Genomic DNA, 25,089 nt, shown 5'->3' with positions numbered 1-25,089 from the left:
GTGAGGCTTTCTGAAGTCTGCAGCATAGCTTGGCTCAGCACTGCTTGCTGGAGAAAACCACCCTTATTTCGAGCTCCTCAGTAAATATCTGTGTTGTCAGGCAGAGAGCAACAGGAGGAGAGAGGAAAAACTGCTTGGGTAAAAGGAGGCAGTCAGCTCTTCTTCTGTTTGACCTCATTTGACGTCTGTGCAAGAGATGACAAAACCACGATTGAACAGCAAATCTTCACGAGGGTGACACAAAGGCGTGGACCACACGGGTGCTTGGGCAGTAAGGAAAGCATGGATAAAAATTTCATGTCCCAAAGGAGCCCATTAGTTTCACAACCTGACCTGCTTTTGGAAGCAAGGCTCCCTTTCAGTGCTGGCCTTGATCAAAATAACTGAAAACTCCCAACATCAGTGGTTAGGAAAAGAAGAGGAGCTGTCAATATTATCCCTCCCGTGTGGCTATTATCTTCGTGACAGCTTGCTGTTAATAGAGTGTTTCCAAAACTTTGTTTCTGATAGTGACAGAAAAAGGGAAAACATATGTAAAGGGAAACTGGAGCACGTTCTTCCTGTCTCCTGGTATCATAGAGTCACAAAAGGGTTTGGGTTTGATGGGACCTTTTAAAAACCCAGCCAGTTCCAACCCCTTGCCACGGGCAGGGACACCTCCCACTGGATCAGGGGCTCCAAGCCCCATCCAACCTGGCCTTGAACGCCTCCAGGGATGGGGCAGCCACCACCGCTCTGGGCAACCTGGGCCAGGGTCTCTCCACTATCACAGGAAACATTTCTTCCTAAGATCTCATCTTAATCTCCCCTCTTGCAGCTTCAAACTATTCCCTCCTTGTTCTCTTCCTGCCCTCCCTGACCCAGAGTCCCTCCCCAGCTTTCCTGGAGCCCCTTTCACCACTGGAAGCTGCTCTAAGGTCTCCCTGAAACCTTCTCTTCTGCAGGAGAGAAGTCTGAACAAGCCCAACTCTCAGCCTGTCAATATGTGACAACGGGGAAAAATGCCAGGCGCTAAGAGAAATACTTGGTTTTGTGTAGGAGCCTCGTAGTTGGAGCTCATTGCCATGGGACGGGAAGAAGTGAGCTAGGGTTAAGGGCTCGTTCAGTGGTTTTATGTAGAAGAAAAATATCTGGTACTGGAGTGGAAGTTCATTGTCATGTGTTCTTTCCATCTCATTTTGTTTGTGTAGTACAAAACAACTGGTAATTCTCTGACGCTGCTTGCTTCAAATAACTCATAGCTTCTGTCGGCTTTTTGATGCTAAAGGGTTCTACGAGACAGGCGAGGGGGCTGCGCTTGCAATGAATATAAACTGAAAGCAGCTGATGGGAGTTGCCTTCAGGGTGTTGCTTCCAGTGATACTGCCTCCGAATTTGTCCCAACATCTGCACTTGTTTTACCCAAAGGCAAAAGGGGAAAAAAAAAAAAAACCCAAAGCAAACAAAAGCACTTCACAAGGGAGTGTTTGTCCAGCAGCATTCCTGATCTGCACCGAGGTACCCACACCCTGCGCTGCGTGTGTGAGCTTTTACTCTCCACCTGCAGTTGGACCTCAGCTTGTGATGATGTGGGGATCTCCAGTCACCTCCTTAAATTCCTGCTGCACTGTGCACCGATGAGGAGTGGAGAACAGCAACAGGCCCACCTAAACTCGTTTGCGTTTTTCCTGCTTACCCTATCGCTGGAGCAGAGTTAAAGTGAAGAGAGGGAAAGCCAATGAGCATTCCTTGGGAGGTTTGTGGTGTGAACCAATTGACGCTCCTCTTATAAAGTTGACTTTAATGTAACGTTAAAGCCTGAAATAGTGTGGAATGTATAGAGCTGGTACGTATAGTTAAGGTTCAACCTCTGTCTTAAGACAGTTCCCACCTACATCTAGGTAGCGTGGAGGCATTCCTTCCCAAAGTCACCTCCTTCGTCTTCGTTGCGGGGCTTGTCCCCCTTTAAAAGTAATTTGCAATAAACTTGGCTGCCTTTAAGTGATTTTGAAGCTAGCCAGGTGATAAAACACCCCATTATTTTGTGGACTTCCTGGGTTTTGTTAGTTTATCTCACCAGGAGAGTGCTGTGTAAACAGAGTCCCTTTTTAATAGAGTTTAACCATTTTGGAGTCAGTGTAAAATTCCTGGAAAGGCCACCAGTGCCAGGGGTGCCTGGAGGACTGGGACAGGGCAAGGACAGCACGCCCAGCTCAGTGGCCTCACACCACAGGCTCAGACATTTGCACTTGAGATTTTCAGATGTATATGAGGGATCTGAGAGCTCCTTTGACATTAATAGAAACTAAAATATGAGCATCGAGTGCCATTTGCCAGCCTTGAGACTCTTATAATGAAGGAAATTAAGGTAAGCCGAGAGAGATATGTGAGGAGAGCTTCTGTCTGTTATCTGCTGTGGTATCTTGAAATGTGTTCAGTTTTGGGCTCCTCACTACAAGAAGGACATTGAGGGGCTGGAGCATGTCCAGAGAAGGGAATGGAGCTGGGGAAGGGACTGGAGAACAAGGGTTATGAGGAGCAGCTGAGGGACCAGGGGCTGTTTAGCCTGGAGTAAAGGGAACTAAGGGGAGACCTCATCACTGTCTGCAGCTGCCTGAAAGATGGTTGTAGTCCGGTGGGTGCTGGTCCCTTCTCTCAAGTGACAAGATGAGAGGAAATAGCCTCAAGTTGCCCCAGGGAAGGTTTAGACTGAATATCAGGAAACGTTTCTTTACTGAAAGAGTGGTGAAGCCCTGGCAGAGGCTGCCCAGGGAGGTGGTGGAATCCCCGTCCTTGGGGGGAGTTTAAAGCCGGGCAGACGAGGTGCTCCGGGATCTGGTTTAGCAGTAGGTACGGCTGGACGCTATGATCTTAAAGATCTTTTCCAACTAAGTGATTCTGTGATTCTGTATCTTTTTTGGGACACGGAATTGGAGCAAGGATCCATGGATTTATCATTTTTCAGATCTAAATACACCGTTAGCATCCTTATCTGTATTTTCTTTTATTTACTATGTAGTTTATTTGCATGGTTTCATGTAGACATGTATATTTTCATTCATTATTCACACATATGACATAAAAACTTACAGAGTGAACTGTTTGCTGTGCTGTGAAGGAAGAAAATGGGGTGTAAGATTTTGGCTTTTCCGTTTTTAACTATTTAATGGGTGCTGAGAGGCTGTGGCAGGAGCCTTGCAAGTATTTGGACAGTTGAGGAGCTTTCAGTATTGCTGTGACTGTGCCAGTGCAACAGGAGTTAGTTTGTTTGTCTATTTGTAAAACTTCTGGCACAAAAAAAAGCCACCTACTTACTTAAACAACCCTTGTGACAGATTGGAACATTGTTTTATCTGTAAAATCCTGCAGATCAGCTAATAAATAAACACAATCTGATGAATCGGATTAAATAACAGAGCCATAAATTGTCATAAACTGTTTAAGTAATAAGAGGCTGCAAACAGAACCACCTTGAAGGTACAAAGAAGCATGCCAGCCCCTAAACTGTTGTACACAAGCGCTGATGTTCCCTGATTACAGCAGATCCGTGGTTTTATATGTAGAGAAGACATAGATACTTGCAAGTGTGTCCTGCCCAGTGCATTTACTTGTTTTTCACGTGCACGCGTGTGCTTTTGTGATCGGTTCTAGCCCAAACGTAGCATGGATGAAGTCTGCGAAGTTTCTCTCTAATGTCATGTTTGGTATTGCTAACCACAAAGATCAAGTAAGGACTGAACGCTGGTATGGTATTTCACCACTAGCCACTTATTTTACAGCACCGTAAACAACCGGCAGGTAGGTGCGGGTGTCAAGCCGGTGTTTTGTGCCCTGGAGATATTTATAGCAAAGGCCGGCATGTCTAGAAAACAAAGGGTGCATAGGTGCAGTGTTTTGCCTTTGTTTTACTGCATGCTGGTGTAAACTGGTGGTGTTTCATTGCTGGCTGCCTAGGACTCCTGTAATAGTACGTGGTAGTTGTCAACAGAAATAATTTATCATTGATGACCGCTGTGCAAAAAGTCAGGACAAGCCATTTTTTCATTTGAAATCGAAGAATGGGAAATTCAAATGGGAAGCTCACGAGATGTTGAACAGCCACATATATATCAATAGGCAACTAATAATAATCTTTAAGAGGCATTGGACCACGAGGTTATGAAATTTAATCTTCAAGTCAAGAAAGTACTAGTTGCATAATGGTGTGTATGTAGGCTTCTCCTGTTTTAATGCTTTGTTTTGGGTTTTGAACCTTTTGAGGTGTCCAGAAATGTTTGTAAGCACAGATCTAGCTGTGTGGTCTCCTCTGCCGGAAAATCTAGTGACGCTGTCCTTCACCACATGTTTTCACGAACCCTAATAGTTGGCCCAAAATACAATAATCTCTAATGTGCTTGCAGAATGGAGACAGGAGAACTCCATGAGGTCTAGAAACCTGCATCCTATGAAATGTATTCCAGGCAGTGCTGCCTATGCTTGAGCTGGGAAGCGTTAAAAGGTGAAGGCAAAGTTTTCATGATGTGATAAGAGATTTGGTTCTTTCTCAAAATCAGACTGCTGTAAGATGTCACAAGTTGGGCGCTCAGTAGTGGAGGTGCTTGAGGCTGCCCATCATGAGGCTGTGTGGTTGTGTGCTGTGGTAGCCTGGGTGGAGAGGCCCTGGCTCAGGTTGCCCAGAGAAACCGTGGTTGCTGCTCCATCCCTGGAGGGGTTCAAGGCCAGGTTGGATGGGGCTTGGAGCCCCTGATCCAGTGGGAGGTGTCCCTGCCCGTGGCAGGGGGTGGAACTGGATGGGCTTTGAGGTCCTTTTCAACCCAAACCGTTCTATAATTCTGTGCGCCTGGACAAGCGCACGCTTTCCTGGGTTGAAAACTGGTTGGATGGCCCAGAGAGTGGTGGTCAATGGAGTTAACTCCAGCTGTAGGCCAGTAACAAGTGGAGTTCCTCAGGGCTCAGTGCTGGGTCCAGCACTGTTCAATGTCTTTATCAATGACCTGGATGAAGGCATTGAGTGCACCCTCAGCAAGTTTGCAGATGACACTAAGCTGGGAGGAAGTGTGGATCTGCTGGAGGGTAGGGAGGCTCTGCAAAGGGATCTGAACAGGCTGGACTGCTGGGCTGAGACCAATGGCATGAGGTTTAACAAGGCCAAATGCCGGGTCCTGCACTTGGGGCACAACAACCCTATGCAGTGCTACAGACTGGGGGAAGAATGGCTGGAGAGCTGCATGGAGGAGAAGGACCTGGGGGTGCTGGTTGACAGCCGACTGAACATGAGCCAGCAGTGTGCCCAGGTGGCCAAGAAGGCCAACGGCATCTTGGCTTGGATGAGAAATGGTGTGACCAGCAGGTCCAGGGAGGTTATTCTCCCTCTGTACTCGGCACTGGTGAGACCGCACCTCGAATACTGTGTTCAGTTCTGGACCCCTCACCACAAGAAGGATGTTGAGGCTCTGGAGTGTGTCCAGAGAACAGCAATGAAGCTGTGAGGGGGCTGGAGAACAAGTCTGACGAGGAGCGGCTGAGAGAGCTGGGGTTGTTTAGCCTGGAGAAGAGGAGGCTGAGGGGAGACCTTATTGCTCTCTACAACTACCTGAAAGGAGGTTGTGGAGAGGAGGGAGCTGGGCTCTTCTCCCAAGTGACAGGGGACAGGACAAGGGGGAATGGCCTGAAGCTGTGTCAGGGGAGGTTCAGGTTGGATATCAGAAAAAAATTCTTCACAGTAGGAGTCATTGGGTACTGGAACAGCTGCCCAGGGAGGTGGTCGAGTCGCCTTCCCTGGAGGTGTTTAAGGAACGGGTGGATGAAGTGCTGAGGGACACGGTTTAGGGAGTGTTAGGAATGGTTGGACTCGATGATCCAATGGGTCCTTTCCAACCTTGTGATTCTGTGATTCTGTTTATGTGTTGTGGCTTCTGCATGCAGGGTGTCTTGGACAATCTCAGGTTGGGTGTTATTTCCAAACTCCAGTGTACACCGATTATTGTGTGTGTGTAATCTCCTAGGCAAAAAAAAAAAAAAATAAAAGCAACAAACCCAAGATCCCCCATGAATTTCAATGAACACATTTACAGTCATTAAGCACAGCAGCACGGTGCAGCATCGGAGTGGGAGGCAGTTTCCTTTGCAATGTTCCTCGCTGCTCAGCGCCAGCATGGGCTTAGGTCTGTCTTTAATTTTTTTGGTGATTAATTCGTTCAAGGGTCTGTTATTCATGTAAATATTTGCGTGTGTGAAGCTCTGAGCTAGGCAGCTCTAGGGAAGCCAAAGTGTGCTGTTTAATTACAGTAGTGAACCACAGGGCCTGTGTGTTGCATCCCCACAGCCTCAGCTCTCCTACTGAAACCTCAGCACGGCCTTCGTCCTCCCTGGCTCTCACAGTCGCTTCCTCGTCTCTGGACCGCTGGAGGTGAGAAGAACCACAGCAGCTGTTATATCCACCTTTTTATGACTGTTGCACAGTCTCCTTTTTGGTCTTGTGTTAAATATCACCAAGCCAGGGGGTGTTTTGCATTGCCCTGGACAATTTCATGGCCTGAAAGGACACTGTGCTTGCAAAGAAGGACATGGAGGCACTGAAGCTTGTTCAGAGGTGGGCAACCAAGCTGGTGGAGGGGCTGGAGAACAGGGCTTACGAGGAGCAGATGAGGGACCTGGGGTTGTTTAGCCTGGAGAAAAGGAGGCTGAGGGGAGACCTCATCACTGTCTACAACTGCCTGAAAGGAGGTTGTGGTGAGATGGGTGCTGGGCTCTTCTCCTAAATGACAAGTGATAGGACAAGAGGAAACAGCCTCAAGTTGTGCCAGGAGAGGTTTAAGTGAGTTATTAGGAAAAATATGGAAAAGGTTCTCAGGCTCTGGCAGAGGCTGCCAAGGGAGATGATGGAGTCCCCATCCCTGGAGGGGTTTAAAAGACAGAAAGACGAGATGTCAGGGATCTGGTTTAGTAGTGGACAGGTATGGTTGGACTAGGTGATCTCAGAGGTCCTTTTCAACCTAAACGACTCTGTGAAATCGCCTTATATGCCACCTGTTTTTCTTCTGATTTGATTTTCTTATTCCTGTTTCATCCTCTGCTCTCCTAAATATCACCTCCCGCTCTTTAATGTTCGCTCCCCTGTCTAATAAAATCACGGTGTATTAAGTCCTTAATTTCTCAGTAGAGATACGGGACATTTTTTTCTGTTTCTGCCTACTTCTTGTGAGCCTCACCGAATTAGCCTCTGTGCATCTCGCAAAGTGCACGGATTCATTTACATGCGATGAAGAAGGGAATTATTAGCTTAATCATACATATGAATAATTGAAGCATGAGAAATCGGAATAACTTGCCTGCAGTCACAGAATTTGTGGCGTAACTAAAAGTTGAACCCTGCGCTGCCTAGACCCAACCCAGGCGCCTTAATCGTATTAATCGTTAAAACTGAGCTTACTGTGATCACTCCCAATTTGAGGCAAAGGACTGCTTGGTGGTAGGCACGGAGTGACTGCAGGGCAGCTCTCCTCTCCCAAGCAGCTTCCAGTTTTAGGGGAGAAAGGAGACATAATGAGTTAATGAATGAGAATTAGAATTCTTAGGGTTGGAAGGGGCCTCAAAGCCCATCCAGTTCCACCCCTGCCATGGGCAGGGACACCTTCCACTGGATCAGGTTGTTCTAAGCCTCCATCCAACCTGGCCTTGAACATCCTCCAGGGATGGGGCAGCCACCACTGCTCTGGGCACCCTGGGCCAGGGTCTCTCCATTTCATCTCAATCTCCTCTCTTGCAGTTTAAAACTATTCCCCTTGTCCTATCCCTGCCCTCCCTGATCCAGAGCCCCTCCACAGCTTTCCTGGAGCCCCTTTCAGCACTGGAAGCTGCTCTAAGGTCTCCTCGGAGCCTTCTCTTCTCCAGGCTGAACAACCTCAGGTCTCTCAGCCTGTCCTCGTACAGAAGATGCTCTAGTCCTCAGATCATGTTCTTAGTGCTGGTTATGATCACGTCAGACAGTTCTTCAGCCTCACTAATAGTTGTATCAGCCCAAAAGGACATTTAAACTTCTCTGATGCTTCTTCATAAAACTTCCGTTGGAGAGTACAGGGGTTTCCTTTGCGAGGGACCAAGAGGGAGGTCCGTTTATACAGAAGGAAGTCATGTTCAGTGTGCTGCTATTGGATGGACTTCCTCAGACCAAAAGTAGCTACGTCAGAAGGCCGTTTAGTTCAGAAGTCTTGGCTGGCATCCCTGGCAAGGCCTTGGTGGGGCAATAATGCAAAAATAATAAAAGTCTGGTACAAAGCTCAGTGCAAAGTCTCTAGTCCTTGGGTTGGGCTGACAGACGTCACGCGGCCCTAGTAATGCCCTTTGCTGTATGAAGTGGTTGCGTTAGCAGTTGAGTTGTCGTAGGGAGTCAGGATCTGGGGAGCTGGATGGGAGGAAGTTCCGCTCTGCGCTCCAGCAGAGAAGAACATGGTACCTGAAGTGGGGGAACGAAGGAGAAGCTGATCCTGACTGCTGAAACCGGTGCTTGTTTTGTTGTTGGTCTTAACGTAGGCAGGATTTTGGCTCAGCAGAGTGCGTCGTTGCTCTTAACCTGTTATGTAGGCCTTTTTCATGTTACGTGCTTATGGCAAGATATTACCTGGGATGCCTTGTTATTTCCCTTTGACTTACTTTGTGTTCTGCTATGCACTCCCATGTCTTTGGAGAACAAAATGCCACGCAAATGCCTTACGGGCTCTTTCTCTTTCACTGACCTTTTTTTTATGACTATAAAGAAGTTTCCCTCTGCCCAAGTCTGCTTTCTGTCTTAAATCTTGACCTTAGAGTTACACCATCTCATTGTTGCCGCACGCAGGCTCCTCAGCTATCAAAGTTCACCTACAGAACTCAAAGTATTCCTAACTCAGAAACACCTTGCCTTTTAAGTCTTCCTCCTCTTCCCCCTCCTCCTTCCACACGAGCGTTTTAATTTCACAAGGAAACTCTATTTCTCTGTGAATTTTGACAAGTGGTTTACCTGTTTCATGGTAAAAATTATACTTCGTATTGAAATGTCTTTTTCACTGTGACTGTCATAATATTTTCCATTTGAGGCTGTGACTCCACTGTGGGTTTTTTGTGCCACATCGTCATCTGAACAAATCAGAGCTTTAAATGTGTGGAAATTCTGACATATAAAATATAAAGCGGGTTTTTATGTTCTCAAAGTTAGCTGTTTCATAGGCGTGGCCACGGGGTTTTGCCCAGTGCCCTGGCCTTTCCCAGTTCAACGACAAAGCAAAGATTTCTCAAGGTTTTTGGGCTTTTTTGCGTTTGTTGTATTGTGTTATTTCTAAGAGAATGAGCGGTGGTAATTTTTTATCTGATTGGTTTCCCTGAAAAGGTGAACAAGGATTAATTACCTTAACAAGGAATTTCCAAGCTGACTTTGCTTTGGTGCCACCACCATTGGCAGAGGTGGTTATGTACGCTAAGTGTGGTGTCTCTGTACCATGGACTACAGTGAGGATCTCAAAGAAGGCAACTTGGATTTGATGATCTTAGAGGTCTTTTCCAGACTTAATGGTTCTGTACCAAGTGAGCTGAGCCAAACTTAGAGTAGCTTTGCATAGAAAATGGCTCTGTGGAAACAGCTCGATGATGGAAACAGATGCCTTCAGTGGGTGCTTGGAGTGGATTTAGGTAGACTGTACCATTGTTGGAGTATTTCCCTTCCAGTCAATGGCCTATAGACCAAGGCAGCTCTTGCCCAGTAGTGCAAGCCGTATGTTTTGGGGGCAACTTTTCATAGAATGATTTGGATTGGAAGGGACTTCAAAGCCCATCCAGTTCCACCCCTGCCATGGGCAGGGACACCTCCCACTGGATCAGGGGCTCCAAGCCCCATCCAACCTGGCCTTGAACCCCTCCAGGGATGGGGCAGCCACCACTGCTCTGGGCAACCTGGGCCAGGGCCTCCCCACCCTCACAGCAAAACATTTCTTCCTAATATTCAATCTAAATCTCCCCTTCTTCAGCTTAAAACCGTTCCCCCTCGTCCTATCACTACAGTCCCTGACAAAGAGCAAATTTTTACTGCTCGTGTTTACTTCTTGTAGAGTATTTGAGAAAGGCTGAAATCTCTCTTGGCATTCATTTGGTTTCATATGGTGGTTTGATATGTGGAACAAAGTATGTTGTTGAGGAGATCACCAGAGCTGAATTCTTATAGACAGTTCTGCATCTTTCTATGGAGTAATCCGAAACAGGGAAAAGTGGCATCCTTCATGTCCAAAAGCATATATATTTTTTCATGAGTTGCTTTGAGAATCCAAGGGGAAATTTGCAGCTGTTTCAATCACTTGACGTTTGTCACAGCCACAAGGTTTCTAAAATCCAGACTTGGATCGTAATTGCTGCCTCGGCTGGCTGCATCTCTTACCAAACAGGTGATGCAAACTGGTGCTATCAGAACGGATTTCGTTGTGGTCTGACCTGATCAATTGCTCTGCAACCCAAGTCACGGCCACTTTGGGTAATTTTGTAGTGTAAATCAGATTTTGTGTGTATGAGGCTATGATACGATTGCATCTGTAGAGCAAGGAGACATCATTTGGGAATGAACCCAAGGGAGCTGTGTTCAGTTCTACTCAACTGGAGCTCACAAACTTTCTTCTCTACAGTTGCATCTGATCAGCTTCCAGTTGTGTATTAGGCAACATGACTAACGTTTGTCACATGTTGTTTATCCTCTTATCCTCTCCCCGGAGGAAGGAGCGTGTGTGCTGGAGGATTTCTTTCCTTAGGGAGTTTTGTTCCTCAAATCCCACATCACGTATAGAAATCATGCATTTATCATGAGGTTTTACCATCTCTCTGAACCTTGATAATTGATGGAATTTGGATTGCTGACCATCGTTGGAAAAGCTCAGCTTTGGGGTGTGTGTGAATAGCTTGTGAAATTCTAGCAATGCAGGGAGCAAGCTTTCGAAGAGGTGCAATCCCAACTATTTTGATTGTTGAATCAGTTTTTTGTACTGTGAGTTTGGAGGGGAGTATGTTTATCTGCGCTAAACGATAATACGTTTAATTAATTGTAGTAATCTCTGGAATAGCTGAAAGCAGTCATCCCTTTCCTTTGCATCTTACAGCTTATCTATGGGATGGTTTGGGTTGGAAGGGACCTCAAAGCCCATACAGTTCCTCGCCTTTGCCACAGGCGGGGACACCTCCCACTGGATCAGGGGCTCCAAGCCCCATCCAACCTGGCCTTGAACCCCTCCAGGGATGGGGCAGCCACCACTGCTCTGGGCAACCTGGGCCAGGGCCTCCCCACCCTCACAAGTGAATATTTTTTCCTAGGATCTCATCTCAGTCTCCCCTCTTGCAGCTTAAAGCTGTTCCCCCTCATCCTGTCCCTGCCCTCCCTGATCCAGAGCCCCTCCCCAGCTTTCCTGGAGCCCCTCTCAGCACTGGAAGCTGCTCTAAGGTCTCCTTGGAGCCTTCTCTTCTCCAGGCTGAACAACCCCAAGTCTCTCGGCCTGTCCTCATACAGGAGGTGCTCCAGCTCTCACTTTGTCTCCGTGGCCTCCTCTGGACTTGTTCCAACAGCTCTATGTCCTTCCTGTGCTGAGGACCCCAGAACTGAACGCAGGACTCGGGGTGATAACCTGGTAGCAATCCCTTCCAATTGCATTGGGTTTTTTGATGAGACACCAAGTTAGGTTGTAATATTGGTGTCAGGCTGGCAGGCATTGATGCCATCTAGATGCTTGATGAAGCATCGTAGAGGTGATGGTAGGAGTCTCTCCATGCTAGGGAGCTGCCAGTATGGTTTTCTAAAGGTGCTTTCAGAATGGGATGGCTGGACTATGTTTGAGCTGAGGCTTGATCTGGATCATTCACATCAAGGGCAATTACTCTGGGAATGATAATGAGCCTTACACTTGGCCTCCATGGAGATTCCCAGCGCCAATGCTAGTTATGGCCACACCGTAAGCTAGTGAGCGCAATAAAATAAAGACCACAACAACTGTTTGTTGAAGACATGATACTTTCCTGGGGATAAATCTTGTCTCTCACTAAAGAAAAAGAAATATGCACTCTGAATGCTTATTAAAAGCGAGGAAGGGGGTTGGCGATGGGGGCGGTGTCTCTGGTGGAAGACTTGATTGTGTCACAAAACATTTGAAACTTCTTGACCACCTCGGGTAGCAGAGGCTCAGGCTTCATTGCCTTCCACCACATGATATGGGGTGCACACTGGGGTACATACTGGTCCTGCAGAGGCCCCAGAGAGTTTCTCTGACTCTTGGTCCTTGATGTTTGGAGCTCCAGGCCTTGGGCAAAAAGCCCTCGGCCTGGCTTTGTGTTGGCTCCAGGTATCCCCCCTGCACTCTTCCCTGCGTTTCCCATCCCAGTGGTGACGGTGCTTTTTGGCTGCAATTGGTACAGCTTAGATTTCATTAAGTAAATGGCCATGAAAAGCTCTCGATATTGGGACAAACCCAACAGAAACATGTATATTGTCCAACAGAGAATGTTCTCAACTTCTTTGGCCAGGAACTGAAATTCTTACCTAAGATTTTCAAAACTCTGGAAGAAGTTGGACCTTGCCCATCCCTCAGCCAGCTTTGAAAATCGCAGCCAGTGGTGTTTTACTGGACTTGCGGTACTGACTTAATAGCTCTTTAGTTATTAGAGAATAAATGTTTGTGTTCTACAAGTTTAAATTATATTAAAAACCTTTATTAGCATGGCTTGGCAAAACACATGTCTGGCCAGCTTTCTGGCCTTGGGTTAGGCCACTCTTGTGGTTTCTTAATGACGCACTGCAAAACAGATTTGCTTTATGAGAATCCGGTGCCAGGTTTTGCATGTATTAAGACGCATTTGCCATTTGTTCGTAATGCTGCGGAGTGAAACAGAAACAAATTAAACGTTGGAGTTATGTCTTGCGTTCATTTGGCTTGATTTTCCTTGTACATAGAATTATGGAGTGGTTTGAGTTGATAAGGGACCTCAAAGCCCATCCAGTTTAAACCTTGCCGTGGGCAGGGACATCTCCCACTGGATGAGGGGCTCCAAGCCCCATCCAACCTAGCCTTGAACCCCTCCAGGGATGGGGCAGCCACCACTGCTCTGGGCAACCTGGGCCAGGGGCTCCCCACCCTCACAGGAAGATTTCTTCCTAAGATATCATCTCAATCTCCCCTCTTTCAGCTTCAAACCATTCCCCCTCATCCTCTCCCTGCCCTCCCTGATCCAGAGCCCCTTCCCCAGCTTTCCTGGAGCCCTTGTCAGTGGTGGAAGCTGCTCCGAGATCTCCCTGGAGCTTTCTCTTTTCCAGGCTGAACAACCCTAAAGTGGCCTCTTATAGTTTTATATGTATTAGCTGTATTTTAATATTAGCTGATCTCTATGAATTACTGGTGGCAGCTCAGTTCTGACAGGTAACAGTGCTGTTATCAAAGCCATTTTCTGTTGTCTTTTATTTTCCAACCTTCCTTTAGTAGTTTTGGTAAAGCTGTCTCAACGGAAGAACATCTCTGGGTCAGGTAATGGGTTTCCTCACAGCTGGGAGCAGAATTAGGCCAGTTGAGCAGCCCATTTTTGTGGGCGACTGTTCCTACCATGGGCGCGATGTCTCAGAATTTTCTTTCCCACGAGACTTGGTGACACACAGGCAGTCCTGGGGTGTGATTCAGCTATTTGGTTTGGTTTCCCCTCTTCTCGTCTGTTTATTTGCTTTGCAACCAACAAGTCCGCCTCTTTTTTCCTTCTCATAGTGTGAAAAATGGATGGGGTGAAGTACCCGGTGGGTGGAAGAAGATGTGTGCGGTGGGAAAGTGGGGCTGGGAACCAGGTCTGGGATCTGATTAACCTTTCTTAGGTGTCTTTCCATTGCAAGAATTGTTTGTTGCAAAGGTGTGAGGTTTTGATAGCCAGAAGTGGGTTACTGTGGGTCTGACCTCACGCTCTCGTTCTTTCCGCAGTGGGGAAGCCTCACAAGTGCAACTATTGCGGCCGGAGCTACAAGCAGCGCAGTTCGCTGGAGGAGCACAAGGAACGCTGCCACAACTATCTGCAGAATGTCAGTATGGAGGCTGCCGGGCAGGTCATGAGTCACCATGGTGGGTGGAAACTGCCTCTTGAGGTCTCTTGGACTTGGAGCATCTCTTGCGGGTTTTGGGGGTTTTTTTCATCTGTTTTCCTTCCTTCCTTTCAGCTTTGCTTCACTTCCATCTTATAGATTGCTTATGCTCAGATACCCAGGAGGAGAAAAGATGGGTTAAATCCTCACTCTGTCTGAGTTAACGGTGCTGGGTTTGCTGATTTTTTTAATGTATAAATATGCAGACATGAAAAAAAAAAGCAAAGCCACCTGTGCAAGGTTATCCTGAAAATGGACTAAGCCACGTATAAAATGTATTATTCCCTCCCCTTCCTTTCTGATAATTATAAAAGAGAAGGATGGTAGGGATATTCCATCATTATTTCTCCTACCTGTAATATTATCTTGTGTCCCAAAACAAGGAGGAGAGCTGAAAGAGGGCAGATTTAGACGAGATCTTAAGAAGATATGTTTTGCTGTGAGGGTGGGGAGGCCCTGGCCCAGGGTGCCCAGAGCAGTGGTGGCTGCCCCATCCCTGGAGGGGTTCCAGGCCAGGTTGGATGGGGCTTGGAGAGCCCCTGATCCAGTGGGAGGTGTCCCTGCCCATGGCAGGGTTGGAACTGTATGGGCTTTGAGGTCCTTTCCAACCCCGTTCTGTGATTCTATGATATAAACACCTCCAGAGCAGAATGGGATTCAACAGTATTGATGAAAGTAATTATAACCCAGAGAAATGTTTATATGCATTTACACATGTTAGTATTAATATGTTAACTAACACTGCATGTGTTAATATACATAAAGACTGAAGATTGCCAAAAAGATTGTTGAAAGCAAGAAATGTCAAACTCCATGAATTTGTTTTCTAAAAATTTCCGTAGCTATTAGTATGGATAATGAGCAGAATGTCTCAGCCTGCAGGGCTGCAGGCTTGTCTGTAGCACCAAATACTAAATGGTAGCTGTCAAAAACTTGTTGTGATTTCATTCAAAATCAGCATTTCAGGAACTCTTATAACACTGAACATCTTTTAACTTTTAAAAGTTGTCTTTAGATGTTTGGTACTTGAAGTATTTAAAATTCATTGCTAATGAGAAAACATCAAGATTATGTTTTCTGTTTGATTGAAAATTATCATAGAATACCAAAAAGTTTGATTGTAGGCAAATGAAAAGGTGAAAGAATGTTTCCTGGGGTTTTTTCCATTCTGCTTTTCATTGTTGAGTGGAGTCAGATGGCTCCGTTTGGAAAGCAATTATGCAAAAGCTCGGAAAGGTCATTTCTAAAAACCTAAAATTACAGCCTGAAATAAAATCTGTTCTGCGTTTCTAATACGGGCTGTATTTTGGTGAAAAAGAGCACCAACAAACCATGAAGAGTATTTTTCCGTGAACGCTCTAATCCTATGAAGGCATTCAAAATGTGTTTAGTGTACCTATTGCCAAAATGTTCATACAGCTCTAGCAAGTAATTGATATCTTCGTAGGCGAGCTTGGAGACTAAAATCAGCATTTAAAACGTAAGGGGTGACTTTAAAGCCATTGAAGTTAGTGATTATCTGCTTTATGCTTGTAAAAGGCTGTGGGAAGACTGATTTGGGGGTTTTGCAGGTGCTTGTTGTGCACTGGGTCTGTTAGATGGAGTGCTTTGTTGATAGAAGGAGTTTAACCACCAACTCGTTTCCCGACAAAACGCGCACTCTTTGCTCTGCAAGGATGTGCTCATCTTATTAACCAGCAAGGTGATCCTTTCAGTCAGCCTTTCCTTGGGGGAATAACCGGAGACCCAATAGAGTTATGACAGCCAGGGTGTTTCAGAGAACGCGTTGTGGAGGATCTTCCCAAACTCCACTCAACTTTTGGGTTTATTTTGCAGTTATTTATTAAAACAGGGTTTAGAGTAGTTGATAGTGTACTTCTGAGGAAATCAAAGCTTTTTCTAAGCTGCTTAATGCTGTGACAAGAAGGGTAAGTCCTTAACCTTGTCTATCCAAAGAAGCTGGAACGGTTGACCTTGCATTGATTTTTCTACCAGCTGAAGTTAAGCCAGAGCAAACCCCATGTGGACAGTTCTTTTATTTACAGCTCGACTGACTTTGCTTGAGCTTAAATAGGAATGTTCACACAACCACTTTACTTCCCTCAACGAAATTAGCTTAAATCGGCACTTTGAATTCAACTATTGCCTCTTTCTCCTCTGGGCAAATATGCCTAAATCTCCCCTGGTGAACGTTGAAGGGATGTTTGATCCACCGGCTTCGTTGCACTGTTTAGTGAGGGCACAGCGAGGACAGGCAGCAACAACCAGCTCCAGATGTAGCTGGGACCAGTAACAAACCTCACTCCCACCAGTGAAGCTCAGCATGGCAGTGAGGGTCATGAGCACCGGCCTGTAGAGGTCTACAGCAAGATCCTCCCCCCTGGGACTATAAAGACACTAGGGACAAACATAGAGAAGCTTACTCAGCTTACAGTTAGATCTTAGTCCAACCCTGAAAAATGCATTCATTTCCTTCTTTCACTTGAAGGGAGTATTCCAGAGGGTGAGTGAGCGCTTGCTTTGGAGATTTTCATCATTGGTTTATTTTGCATCACACTGGGGTTAAGTTCTGCTGATTCTATTTCCAAATAAGTATTTTCGTGAGCATTTTGAATGTTTTTTTTGGTGTGACCCGTGGTTACAGCTTCACAGTTATGCACAAACTAGTGGTGGGTGTGGAATTCCAGTTCTGGAATCCTCAGTGCAGGAATGACCTGGATCTGTTGGAGCAAGTCAAGAGGAGGACACAAAAACGATTGAAGGGCTGGAGCACCTCCCATATGAGGACACGCTGAGGGAGTTGGGATTGTTCAGTTTGGAGAAGAGAAGGCTCCGGGGAGACTTTCGGGCAGCTTCCAGTACTGAAAGGGGTTCCAGGGAAGCTGGAGAGGGGCTCTTGATCCGGGAGGCGAGGGGTAGGACGAGGGGGAATGGTTTTAAGCTGCAAGAGGGGAGACTGAGATCAGATCTTAGGAAGAAATGTTTTCTAGTGAGGGTGAGGAGGGTGAATCTGGTTTTGGAAGCTTTACATTATGGTCTCTTTTTTTTAGACGAGAAAGGTTATTTGATTTGCCCATTCAAGTGCAGTTGACTATATGTCCATTTTGCCTACTACGGCAAGCTTACTGAGTGCAAATCCTTGCCTGGAGTCCTCAGCATAGGAAGAACATGGATCTGTTGGAGCAAGTTCAGAGGAGGCCACAAAGATGATGTGAGGGCTGGAGCACCTCCCGTACATGGACAGAGTGGGAGAGTTGAGATTGTTCAGCCTGGAGAAGAGAAGGCTCCAAGGAGAACTTAGAGCAGCTTCCATTGCTGAAAGGGGTTCCGGGAAAGCTGTGGAGGGGCTCTTCATCAGAGAGTGCAGGGAGAGGGCAAGGGGGAACAGTTTTGAGCTGCAGGAGGGGAGATTGAGATGAGATCTTAGGAAAAAATGTTTTGGTGTGAGGGTGGGTAGGCCCTGGCCCAGGTTGCCCAGAGCAGTGGTGGCTGCCCCATCCCTGGGGGGGTTCAAGGCCAGGTTGGATGGGGCTTGGAGCCCCTGATCCAGTGGGAGGTGTCCCCACCTGTGGCAGGGGGTGGAACTGGATGGGCTTTGAGATCCCTTCCAATCCAAACTATTCTGTGATTTTCTTATCCCTATTAGTATCCTGATTTAAGGGTGAAGGTGGCCGTGCCGATTCTCATCAACACAGTCCAACATTTAACATCAGTCTGAATTATTTCTGCGGAGATGAATTGTTCTAGAAACTGGAAGCAACCCTTAGAGAGAGTGGAGTTTTTTCAACCGTTGTCCTCAAGTTGATCAGTTTGTAGACATCTCCTCAGGTGCTTTTGCCTTGGCCTGGTGCGGCCTTTAATTTCAATTATCTTTGTCTTACAATTGGCTAAATCACCTGACTAACGCCACAAAGGGAAGTGTCAGGGAGAAGGAGGGCTAGTTTCAGTGTGTGGGTAGGAATGTACTAGTATCCAGATCTCCGTTCCCCACCGGGTGCTGGTTGCTTGCTGAGCTGCCCCTCCTTGTGGCTGGGTCCTAGTCCTTGTTGAGCATGACAGCTGCTGTGAGAGCTCCAGGGACTTAGTTGTTGGCAATTTCTGGCTAAGCAGAGCTGACCCTGGAGTTAGAAATTAGTCCGTGGTCTCCTTGCTAGTGGTGTGTTGGGAGTGAAAAAAGTGAATGCCAAGAACATGACCTTTACAGGAATGAGCAGGGAGAAAAGTTGAAGGCTAACTGTGGTTTACATCTGATTGCATGTTCTTCTCCATCTCCACAAAGTGAAAAGTCCAGGGAGATTCTGAAGGTGGGGTAGAAAAGGGTACTTTTTTTAGGAGAAAGAAGCCCAGCCCTAGGCTGCAGGAGGCTCAAACACCAGCTTCACATAAAACACAATGGCCTTGTGCCATTCCCTCTTGCATAGTTGCTTAAAACGGTGTTAAAATGCTGGTCCCACAGGAGGGTTTGCACCAGGGTCCATGGGATTATTGCCTGTCATTTCTCTGCACACACATGCTTTTTCTAAATAGCAATATTGTGAGCTTAGGAAAGGAAATTGAGGTTGATGGAGTAATACTAATTTATACCAGCTGAAACTTAGCCCAGAGACTGCTGTCTGCACACAAAAGTATTTATCAGCAAAACGCACGCTGGGGAGGGTTTTTTACTTCATTTTCCCCCTCATTCTTTCTGCACTGGGACAGCGTAAACTTTTTCAGTCGTGTGTATGGTTTCTTACAAATTAAGAAGCAAAAACTAAAAGATAGGCACTATGAGCACTATGACTGAAAGACCAGTGTCTTCAGGAAAGACTGTTCTCTCACGAGACCTCACCTGGAGCCCTGCATCCAGTTCTGGAGTCCTCAGCACAGGGAGGACATGGAGCTGTTGGAGTGAGTGCAGAGGAGGCCAAAAAATGGTGAGAGAGGCACCTCCCGTACGAGGACAGGCTGAGAGAGTTGGGGTTGTTCAGCCTGGAGGAGAGAAGGCTGTGGGGAGACCTTAGAGCACCTTCCAGTGCTGAAAGGGGCTCCAGGAAAGCTGGGGAGGGGCTCTTGTTCAGGGAGGGCAGGGACAGGATGATAGGACAGCTTTAAGCTGCAAGAGGGGAGATTGAGATGACATTTTTGGAAGAAATGTTTTCCTGTGAGGGTTGCAAAGCCCTGGCTCAAGTTGCCCAGAGCAGTGGTGGCTGCCCCATCCCTGGAGGGGTTCAAGGCCAGGTTGGATGGGGCTTGGAGCCCCTGATCCAGTGGGAGGTGTCCCTGCCCCACGACAGGGTTGGAACTGGATGGGCTTTGAGGTCCCTTATCAACCCAAACCATTGTATGAAAATACAGACTTTGTTCTGAAGGCCATCCAGGTTTGTGTATCGAGAGTTTGGGCTGAGCAACCACTTTTGGTGTTAACTGCAGTTGAGGTCATAAGCTGTGTCAGAGAAGGTGAACGTTTGCATGGGTAGCCTAGGAGCGCACCCTCATCGCTAGTGAAGAACATCCCTGAGCCAAAACATACTCAAGTGTGGGCTTTTCATGGAGAGACACCTGATTTTTCACATTCAAAAAGCCTTCCTGAGCTGAGACCAAAAGTTTGCAGCGTAAAATAAATGGCTGTATCGAAGCCAGATATAACGTGTCAGCTGTTCCCTGGTACCGAGGTAATGAAGTACAATGAAATACAACAGAAAGGAATTGCGTTTACTGCAGAGTAAATGTCTACACATGAGCTTCTACTACGGAGCAACTGATTTGTGGCAGCTGTTGGTTGTGTGTGATCAGAGGGGTGTCCTCTTTTTTATTTTCTTTTCCCTCAAAACAAAACAAACCAAAAAAAAAAAAAAGCGATGCAGGCTGGGCTATATTTGTCCTTTATTTGTATATTTTTAAATTGAAATGAGAATGAATGTATTTAGAATTCACAATGTGGTCTTTAGCTTAACTCTTCGGGGTTTTAAAATGTGACGTCTCACTTGTTTGGTCCAGTTTTGCGTGCATTTTAAATGGGTTCAGAAATGAAGCTCTTTCCATCTCTCCTTTCTCAGAAATCTACCTAACAAAACACATTCCAGTTATTTGTTACCTTTCTAACACAAATATTGATGTAATTCAGTGATTCTGTTGCAAAAGAGCCGTGTCCTGGATTATAGAGTTGACTTCTGAGGTGGGAAAAAGGCGTTGCAGTATGAAAAGTAGAAAAGAAAATGCTTTTATTGGTGATGATTTTACTTTTAAAAGGAATGCAAGCAGATTTTTTGCCTGTCTTGGAGAAGAGCAGATGTCTTTTTTAGCACTATTCACTTTTCATGGAAGAAAGGTTTCAAATTCCGTCTAGGAAATCTTACACACAATATGCCCAGCATTAGAGTTATTTAAATGTTACTTAATTGTTATAATAGAAGACAAATTTCACTACATTTGGGGCTTACTCACATGGCTGTGGGAGTAATAACGTGAGGTTTAGCTCATTTCGGGGTAAGTACGGTCCCCCAAAGCCAGCATTCCTTAAGGAAGGCTTCCTAGGAGGGATGTAGAACCCTCTGCAGCTCCCGAGGTCCCCACCATCAGCCTTGTGTCCTGCACACAAACAGATGGCAGCTCTTGAAGGGTCCGAACCTGGCCCATCGCAGCGAGGACAAGCGCTGCCACTGAGCAGGGACCCAGGGTTTCATGCAGAGTGTGGGGGGTTGTGCCGCACACGCCGGTTTTTGGTCAGCCAAAAGGACAGTTGGACACCAGTTCCCGGATAAAATCAACAGACGTCGTCTTTCCCTTCTTCCCAACCTCCTCAGTTCTACTTGAGTCCTCCTAGTGCAGAGAGCTCTGGAGCTAACACAGTATCTAAATCACCTTAGGAATATAGCCATGGCTATTAAAGTATTCCAGACCTCCCAGTCCACACCGAGCATTAATTAGGTCACTCGAACACTGCATCTCGTTTTGTTGCAACATTAGATTTATTTCATATTTCTGCTTTTTTTCTTCCTCTCTTTCACTGATGCCAGCAGGAGCCGCCTTCTAAATGAGAGACCATTGTGTTTCTCAGGGGGAGCATCCTGTACAAATAAAAAAGCAGCAGCGCAAATCACTTTATAGCGTATAGTAGCTTCTAAGCCTCAAAGTACTCGGCTTTCCCTAGCTGCAGAGCCACAAATGGAATCAAATGAATAAATTGCCATGTTTTCTTATTATGAATGCCTGAACTGAGAAGCTCACCTGAGCAGATACTCTGTTTTGTAATTTCCTGGTGTTTGCTCTCCTTTACTACAAAGAAGGCAAAGACAAGGCTTTTATCACTCTATTTTTCATATATGATGCGCTAGGAAACAGCTGCCTGTTTAAAACCAGAGGAGTGATTATTCTGTATTAGGATCCTGAAGGTAGTGAAGTTAGGTGGGAGGGAAGTAGGCTGGTGGTGTTTGCTTATGGCTCAGTCCCAGGGAGGAGGTATCTGCTACGTGAAAGTCTGCTGCCCTGAGAGACCAGAGGAGGACTTGCAGGAGATGTTGGTTTCAGGCCACCTCTGCGATACCACCCAGGACTTTCCTGGAAGGTTTATCTAACACAGAGAATATAGTGGGTTGCTCACAGTTTACAAATCATTGGAATTCTTGACAAGATCATCTCGGTTTCTATTTCTCTGCCATCCTTTCTTCTCCTCAGTCTTTTTACACCTCCACCATCCCATTAGTGCATGGACTAGTGGCTGATCCTTCTCAGGTTTCTCTTGCTACCTTATGAAGGTGAATGTGGGACAATCAGGCCGCGTATTAAATTCATGGCAACGGAGCAGTGAGAAGCGCTACACGTGGCATCACATTTTTGACATATATTGCAAGCGACTTGGACTGTCTGAGGCTGATCTGCAGTGTGGTACCACGCTTCTTGGTGTTCTAAGAGGATGCTCAACACAACCAGAGCACTCTGCAGGTGTTTAGTGATCAGCTGTGTCAGCAAGTGACATAAAGCCCTGTGCAAGCCGGTCACTACCCTTTTGCTCTAGCTCTTCATTTCCTAACCCAACATGCAACGAAGAGTGAAATAAGTAAAGATAGAATAGTAACTTCTTGTTGGTGTCTCAAAGGTGGTGTATGAGCATTCTGCTAATGTAGTTAAGCACGGGGATGTTCCCAGAAAGTGGGAAGACGGGCACGGAACACCTGCATTCACCACTTGTTTGGTCTTTGTTGGAAGGGATAAAATATTAATCAAACAATGGATATTTTCTGCAACTGGTTCTGAAGGGAATTTCCATGTGATGTTAATCCTGTAATTCCAGTACAGCGTGTGTTGATTTTACAGACTCGCCTATAGAAAGAGGAAACGTACTTTAACAAACAGATCCTTCATTCCAGAAGCCTTTGTCTTGGGGAATACACGGTCGGGCCCAGGAAACACAAATCATCAATGCCTTGTATGTTTATTAGTTATTGAGATTAGGGGGAAAGGAAAATAAGATTGGTAAGCATGAAGAGGGAGTGCACAAAGAAGGATAACCGCAAAGTTATGCAGGCAACAGGTGACTGTGTTGAAGGGAGAATAAAGAAAATGTCATTTACAGAGTGAGTTTGCAAAAGCATCTCCTCCACGCTGGGGATCTTGAGTATTCAGAACAAAACAAATCTTCTGATAAAAGCTTAAAGCTGGGCTTCTGCTAAATAAGATGGTCCCAGGCAGAGGCGTTTTGTCAGTGTGGCTCTGCTCAAAGGTGAACGCTATCCTAATTGATGCCCAGTGTGTTCTCGCACCTCGCTTTATTTTGTGTTGCACTTGTTGCGCTCAGCAGGGCTCAAATGCTTTGTGTTGTCTGTGAAGTGTAGACCAGACTTGTCTGATCCGATTTTTTGGTTTTATGTAGTACCTCCTATGGAAGATTGTAAGGAACAAGAGCCTGTGATGGACAACAATATTTCTCTGGTGCCTTTTGAGAGACCTGCTGTTATAGAGAAGCTGACAAGCAACATGGGAAAGCGTAAAAGCTCCACCCCACAGAAGTTTGTGGGTAAGCTTGAAATACGCCTTTTATTATTTTTAGTGCGTAGGTATAGGTTACTTGTTATTTGTAACAGCCAAAAGAACAAGAGAGGACAAGCATCGTGCTCAGAATTTGGTTGTGATGGGGAGGGACAACAATGGAGATGGTTCAACCACAGCAAGAAACTGAGGGGGGGTTGGAACTCGATTATCTTTAAGGTCCCTTCCAACCTGAACCATTCTATAATTTTAAGAAATCATGAAAATTACTGAATTACTTTTACCACCAAGAGGTTTCAAAATCGACGTCATCACAATTGTGAAAATAATGCTACCGTTTGGTGCCAATGGTTTAGAAATTGGTTTAGAAAATCTTGAGCTTTTTACTGTGCATTAGGCTGGTTTGGGTTTTTCTACCTTTTTTCTGTCCCTTTTGACATTTAGAGTTGCCATTCTTCCCTCCCCTTGGCCCAGCAAATAAAAATTAAGACTCTCATATAATTATCTGTCTCCATACATGTGCGTGTTAAGAAAAATGCAAGTATCTCAAGGCATGTAATTATCTTAAATCCTTGAGACCTGGCAACAAGTGCTCTTATAATACCAGCACGAGGAGGTAAAATCACATCACTTCTGTTGGAAGAAGTGCTTGCTGCAAGAGCACCTTTCTGCACACAAACTGGTTCACACATGAGTATAAACCAGCACGGGGTGACTTTTGGTTACCAAATATAAAATCCGAGGCCCAGAATTCATGTTTTGCTCTGGATCTTGACATGTTTAAATTGCTCAGCTTCCAACAGGAGACAGTATTGGGAATTTTACTTGGTTTGAGCTGTCCCTTAAAACTTTGCTGCTACTGGGGCACTGCTAAACTTTTTAGCAGGGGAGATGGGACAGCAAATTATTTGGGGTAAGTGCTGCTAAACTCCAAAGTCACGTAACCCACATTTTCCACACTCGCTCCCCGGAAGGACAGCCCTATGCATTCTAAGGGTGTCACATACTCATTCGCCTGCATTGAGGACACTTCTGGAGAGAGATAGAGGCTGTAAGCAATTAACACGGCCATTTAGAAAAGTCATTGCCCCTCAGCTAAATGCAGATTCCGCTGTGTATGTTATATTGCTGCAGAAGGTGGTGTAAATCTTAACCCCCGTGGTTTCAAATAGTGGGGGGGAGCAGAGCAGCAGCTCACCTGGGGGGCTCTGACACACTGACCTGGCTGCTCGCTGTCTTCTGACCATTCCCGAATATCAGTGCTGAGCCAAGGTTGGGTCAGGAACAATCTGACCCACAGGAGGAATGCTGGGAGGCATCCGTATTTCCTTATATTGTTATTAGTCCTTCTGAGACAAAAGCGTAATTGTTAAACTGTTGTCTTTGAGTGGTCTGGATGAATTATTGTAGAGCTGATAAGAGCTGGAGGCTTTATACTCTGATGTAATTTACTGCTGTGACAACAGTTGGGATTGAAGAGGGTGGAAATGGGAGCAGAACTCTCTACTGACAAGCCAAATACGGCTTTATGAGAGTGTAAACATGGCCCTATCAAAGCAGGTTCCCCGGTGTTGTCTCAGCAAGCGCTGTGTGTTCTTGCATGTTGCGATCAACAGCGACAGTTAACCGTGCAAAGCTTCAACCGCTGCGCCCTGGCCTCAGAAACGCTACAGACTCCTACAAAAGGAAGAAGGGCAGTTCACACCTCGCACTCTATTTCCATCCACGTTGTCCACAGGCTCGGAGAGAGTTGTGTTTGCACTCCCTCTCCGAGTTTATCTTTGCAGGGGCTAGAGGCTGTAGCTGAGAGGGAAGCTGGAGACCTCGCTCCCTTCCCTGACATCCTGGTGTGCCCATGCCTGTACCCATCCCTCTTTGAGCTGATGATAACTACACCTCAGAACTGAGCCAATGCACTTTTTGGATGGTATATGGTGAATCTGGTTTTGGAAGCTTTACATCATGGTCTCTTTTTTTTAGACGAGAAAGGTTATTTGATTTGTCCACTCACGCGCAGTTGACTATATGTC

The 25,089-nt window shown here is 46.1% G+C and overlaps 1 protein-coding gene across 6 annotated transcripts in view; it reads left to right on the top strand.

The window, feature by feature from the left end:
• Positions 1-25,089, top strand: part of IKZF2 (IKAROS family zinc finger 2) — a 136,779-nt gene that overhangs the window by 95,823 nt on the left and 15,867 nt on the right. For all 6 annotated transcript variants that reach the window (XM_054070403.1, XM_054070404.1, XM_054070401.1 and 3 more), the window contains 2 exons: positions 13,935-14,072; positions 22,944-23,087. In XM_054070403.1, the coding sequence (XP_053926378.1) occupies positions 13,935-14,072; positions 22,944-23,087 (282 nt within the window). The remainder of the gene's footprint in view (positions 1-13,934; positions 14,073-22,943; positions 23,088-25,089) is intronic.

Source organism: Cuculus canorus, chromosome 6, assembly GCF_017976375.1.
Source record: "Cuculus canorus isolate bCucCan1 chromosome 6, bCucCan1.pri, whole genome shotgun sequence".
NCBI lineage: Eukaryota > Metazoa > Chordata > Aves > Cuculiformes > Cuculidae > Cuculus > Cuculus canorus.
Note: the sequence above shows the minus strand (reverse complement) of the source record. Positions and strands in the feature narration are given on the sequence as shown.